Source organism: Chinchilla lanigera, unplaced genomic scaffold (genome assembly GCF_000276665.1).
Source record: "Chinchilla lanigera isolate Chin_1 unplaced genomic scaffold, ChiLan1.0 scaffold00049, whole genome shotgun sequence".
Classification (NCBI taxonomy): domain Eukaryota; kingdom Metazoa; phylum Chordata; class Mammalia; order Rodentia; family Chinchillidae; genus Chinchilla; species Chinchilla lanigera.
In genome coordinates, this window is record NW_004955450.1 from 17,936,891 (window position 1) to 17,942,426 (window position 5,536).

Here is a 5,536-nt window from a genome sequence, read left to right on the forward strand (position 1 = left end):
ACTGAGGTATATCCCCAGCCCAAGGGGAATTGTTTTTAAAGGAAAAATTATTCATAACCCTAATTACCATCATCTCACCGTTTTCCCTTCTGATTTTCACCTACAGTATATATACAATTTTGTACTGTTTCCACAGCAAAATAGCAGGAACATGTTTATCTCTACCTAATCTTTAAAATAAGCATCTTACATGTTTTCACAATATTCCAATGAATTAACATTAGCATAACGTACTAAACTCCGTTCTTAATAAACATCTTTGAAACCATGTAACTATTTTCTTCTGTTGGGAGGTCACATGTATGGACTATATAGAGTCTACTGAACTTATATAAAAGGGATGTATTGAGGAATCTGTGTTGCTTAAATATGTGATTCAGAAGTAACACAATCACATCCTCAGAAAAAGAAAGGAGTGAAACCATCTTTCCGAAAAGAGTCTAATGTTTTAAGAAATACTTGTACTATCTTATGGTTTCCTGGTCAAAATATAAAACTTAAGTTGCATTTAAAATGCCATTTTTCAAATTTTCCTAATACAGATCAGGAGAACTGGAAGCTTTAAATCTATACAGTTGATCGAGATGATGACTATTCTTTTACTCCAAATTCATGGGAATGTCAGATAAAGTACAATAAAGGACATGTTGCTTGACTCAGACTCAGGAAGGAGAAATGTCCTGGTACTAATAATAAAGAGCACTCAAAGTGATAGCACCAACAAGAGCAGAAGCCAAAATAGCTGAAAAGCTGGAAGTTGATGCACATGTAAGTCATCTACACCTGTGAAATACTGCACCACTACAGAAACTGTATCCATAATCTTAGGTGAGCACAAACAAAGCGAGAGGCATGGCAGAAAATGGGAGTGGACCCCAAATTCACTTTGTCCACATAATTCAGGGACACTATGCCAATATTGTATAGAAGAAAGCTGGTCTGGAAACAATGAAAGTCTAACCTAGTAAAGATAAACTCAAAACTTCACAGGGATATTTCTCATATAGAGTACATGGAACTGTCTTAGAAAGAAAAGCCTGCTAAAGATGACTTCAGCATGATAACAAATAACACAAAGAAACAAGCCACCAAAAAGAGACACTCAGCCCATGCGAAAGAAAAAAAAAAGGTTAAACAAGCTGAGGTAGGTGCATCTATAATCCCATCACTCGGGTAGGCTGAGGTAAGAGGTTTGAAAGTTTAACCATAATCTGCACAACATAACAATTTAGTGAGACCCAGTCTCAAAAGTTTAAAAAGGGCTGGGATACAGCTCAATGAGAACCCCCGGTCTCAATCCTCAGTACCAAACACATTCACAAAAATTAAATTTGTATGACAGAAGAGACAATGTAACAACGTAAAAAAGACAATTAGGGGCTGGGGATGGCACAGCGCCTACCTGGCAAGCACAAGGTCATGAGTTTGATTCCCGATACCGGAAAAAACAAAACAAAACAAAACAAAACAAGGTGAGAAAGACAGCCAAATGAGAACCTTATTTTGAAAAGAAAAAAGCAAGAATAAGGAAGACCCAGATATTATTACAAAAGAACACTTGAGTTATTGGGAAAAAACTAATAGAAATTACATAAATAAAAATAGAAAACACACACTGAAATTAAAAACTCAAAAAAACTCAACAGATATGTTGAACAATCAAGTGTTCAAAGAGGGATAAATTACAAGACAAAAATGAGGAAGCACCTACGAAGAAATACAGAAAAACAAAGGGTTAATAACACAAAAAGAGGTTACCATCCATTGATGACAGATGGGTAACAAAGACAGCTGCTACCTAGCTCCTCTCTAATGGAAGTTATAGATGGAAATTCCAGACAGGAGAAGAAACTATCAGTATTTAAAGAAATAATGCTAAGAATTTTCCAAATTGAAGAAAGACATACTCTAAAACAGAAGAAAACAAAACCACACCTCCACTCAGCTTCGTGAACCTGAAGAACTTTACCCATTAAACTACCCAGTAATTATTTTAGAAGGATACACAAAAGTAGCCTCTGCATGATTACCAAAAAATCAACCACAAATGGCTGCTGACACCTCTGGACACTGATAAAAAATGAAAGGATATTTTGAATGGACTAAGGGGGAGAACTGGCATCTAAGATTGTATGTACACATAAATATCACTGAAAAAAAAGGGCAAAGAAACCTTTTCAAAGATGACAAAGAGTTTAAGACTCAGATTTCCACAGAAAAAAGGACTGAAGGGTCTATACTTCAAGAAGGAGGAAAATGAAACCTAGAAAAAATGAATCATGAAGAACCAGTGGCTAGAAAACATGATAAATCTAAATTACTACATACCACAAAATAACACCAATGATGACTCAAAAGGAAGATCTGGTAGTGTCTAACTGGAAAGACGGACACAAGTCAAAGCAACAGTAGACAGACAAGAACCAAAAGAGAAAAGACATGGTAAATAACAACAGAAAAGAAAAATAAGATGATTAAAACAACTTCCAATTAATAAACAATGCAAATGCATTAAACTCACTTATTAGAAGGCAGAAATCATCAGGCTTGAAATTCTAAAAGATATAACAGACACCACACAATAAAGAAAAGAATTAAAAGGACTTAAATAATAGAGCCCTCAAACAAAATGGCCACATATGGAAAAAACTTCAAAGTATTACTATGATATGATTTTATTATAACTCTAACAGAAAGCTAGAACAAAAACTGGTGAGGATATCGACAGACCAATAGATTTTTAGAAGAGATTAGCCAACAAACAGTAAATGTACACCTTGTCCAAGAACAGAAAAGACACAAAAATTGAACACATACTTGACCAGAAATAAGTCTCAAAACATCTTGTAAAATATTGGTGTCGAGCTGGGTGTCGTGGCACACACCTGTAATCTCAGCACTCAAGATGCTGAGTCAGGAGGACTGCCAGGAGTTCGAGGCCAACCTGGGCTATATAAGCAAGTTCAAGGCCAGCCTGTACTACATAGCAAGACTGTGTCTCAAAAAAAAAATCAGTGTGATATGCATTCTCTCACGATAGTGTCATCAACACTAAATTTAAATAAAACAAAAACAAAGCAGCAAACTCTATGTCTTAGAAACTAAAAATTACATTCCTAAATAATCACAATGAAAAGCATAAAACATTTAGACCCACAAAATAAGTATATCTCAAAACAGGTCCCAGAACAGTAAAGCTGAAGTTGTAGAGAAAACTACAGACTTAAATGTACTTTTTTAAAGAATAAGAAATAATGAGCTCAATAAATTAATAAATTTACCCACCACACTAAAAGGGAAAATTTTGATTTCTATCAAAATGAAAGAAATTAATTTTTATTTTTATGTACTTATTTATTTTTTGGTCCTTTTGAGGCAGGGTCCCGCTAGGCAGTTCAGGTTTGCCTTGAGCTCACTTTGTAGCCCAGGCTGGTCTCGAACTTCCAACGATCCTCCTGCCTCAGCCTCCTGAGTGCTGGGATTACAGGCGTGCATCATTATTCCCAGCTAAGAAATGAATTTTAAAAATAGCAAATTAGTGAGATAATCATGCTTACTCCTCTGAAAAGACCAGTAAAACAGATAAATCTCCTGACAAGATTGATAGAAAAAGGAGATAAAAATAAACAATACGGAAAGGCTCCAAAAGTAGGGGTGTATATAGCTACAAATATAATTAAGAGTTAAACCAAGATAAATAGCAAATTTGTTCTGGTACAGGTACGTGATATACATGAAATGAACACTCTTCTAGAATATTATCAGTAACAAAAATTTATTCCAGGACCAAAAGCACATCTAAACAGATGAATAATCATTGATGAAACAGAAATCATGAGCAAAAAGATTTCACTTCACAAAAAAAATGAAACTCAGCTAGTTTCACAATTTTGATCAAAGCACAGATAATCCTTGGTTATAAAAAGCTTCCAAAAAAAAGAAAAAGAAAGAAAGAAAACTATTCAGCACAATTCATATGACCTTGATAATGTGGATCTCAAAACCAGAAAGAAAAGAACTAGAAAAAAGCATAGGACCAACCTTACTTTTGTTAAGCAATGCAAAACATGCCATTATTGCAATCAAATCCAGCAGTCAGTAAAGGAAAATAAGAAACTGCCTTTGTAGGATATGTTTAAATGTTAAAAGAGGGAAAAATATTAGTTTTGTACAAATTAATTTGGAAAAAAATTAATTTGTGAGAAAAATGTTCTGACAGATTTATCTCTCAGTCCTATGAGGAACTGATGAAAAAAAAAAAACTCTTCTAAACCTGATTAAAAGGAATCTATGAAAACCCTAGAGCAAGTCTCAAATATACTGACAAATTATTCAATGTAGGCTCCTCAACATTACACCAGGTGTGGCCGAACATGCCTGTAATCCTAGCACTCTGGGAAGCTGAGGAAGGTAGATCAAAAGACGAAGCCCACCCTGGGCAACTTAAGGACTTCTCAAAACTTGTCCTAAAAGTAAAAGGGCTGGGGATGTAGGTCAGTATAAAGGCACTCAGTACCTTTTCAACGAAGAAAAAAAAGGATAGACAAGAAAACTTATTATCACTTTCCACTCCATAATGCAGTCTCCTAAGCAGAGAAAAAGGGACACTGCATGAGAAATAATAAAGGAACAGAACTATGACAATTTGCAAATGTGTGTCCTCATAAAAAGTCCAAAAGAAACGCTACAGAATAAATAAGAGAGTTCAGAGGGCTGAAGATCTCTACTTAAAATGTACCACAAGATGCAAAAAATTAATGTTTCTACACACATAACCTATTGAAAAATATGCCCTACAGCAACCAAAGATATGAGATACCTTGAAATATATGTAACATCTGTATGCAATAAAATGATAAAATATAAAGGAATCAAAGAACCTCCACATAAATGTAGATGTGTTTTCATTGAAAGAAAGACTCAATAGCATAACATATAAAATGAATACATAAATCCAAAGTAATTGGGGTTTATGAGGAGCTTGCCCTACCAGTTATCACGTGTCTTAGTGTTTGCCTCTCTGGTATTACAGAAGGAGAATGATGCTTGGAGAATCTACCGATTTGAGTGCCTTAGTCTCTCAAGCCGTCACCTTCAACTAGTACAGGAAGAAGCTGAACTGCGGCAGGCTGGACGGAGTGCTCCGGAAACGCTAGGTGCTGCTGACGAAATACTTCAGTATGCCTAACGCTAAGACAAGGGGCCAACGGCTGTGCACTCCCATTCTTGCCTGCGAGGATGGCCATTTCACTCTTCTGCCTGGCACAGGGCTCTGCAGAAGGTTAGGCACAGCCAGAAAGTCGCTCTGTTCCTGCGCCTCAGGTCTGTACACCTCAGAGTACAGATCACAGAGAAAGTAACAACTGGCCACTTACACCACTAAAAAGTCTTGCTAGAATGGACTAGAGATCATACGGTGATCCTATGTCTAACCCTCTGAGGAACGGCAGGATTGTGTCCCAATTTTTAAATTAGCTACTTTATGTTAAATTATAAAGAAATAAAGTGGTTGAATGTACTGTTTTTGTAAGGGTTT

At 35.8% G+C, this 5,536-nt stretch overlaps 1 protein-coding gene across 1 annotated transcript in view; it reads right to left on the reverse strand.

Annotated features, from left to right (window-relative positions):
* The window catches only part of Tex9 (testis expressed 9), a gene marked incomplete at its 3' end in the record, with an annotated part of 56,989 nt that extends 51,743 nt beyond the window's left edge, over positions 1 to 5,246 (reverse strand). The window contains 2 exon segments of the mRNA XM_005393900.2: positions 2,329 to 2,353; positions 5,093 to 5,246. Coding sequence (XP_005393957.2) covers positions 2,329 to 2,353; positions 5,093 to 5,246 — 179 coding nt within the window.
* Positions 5,247 to 5,536: the final 290 nt, after the last annotated feature.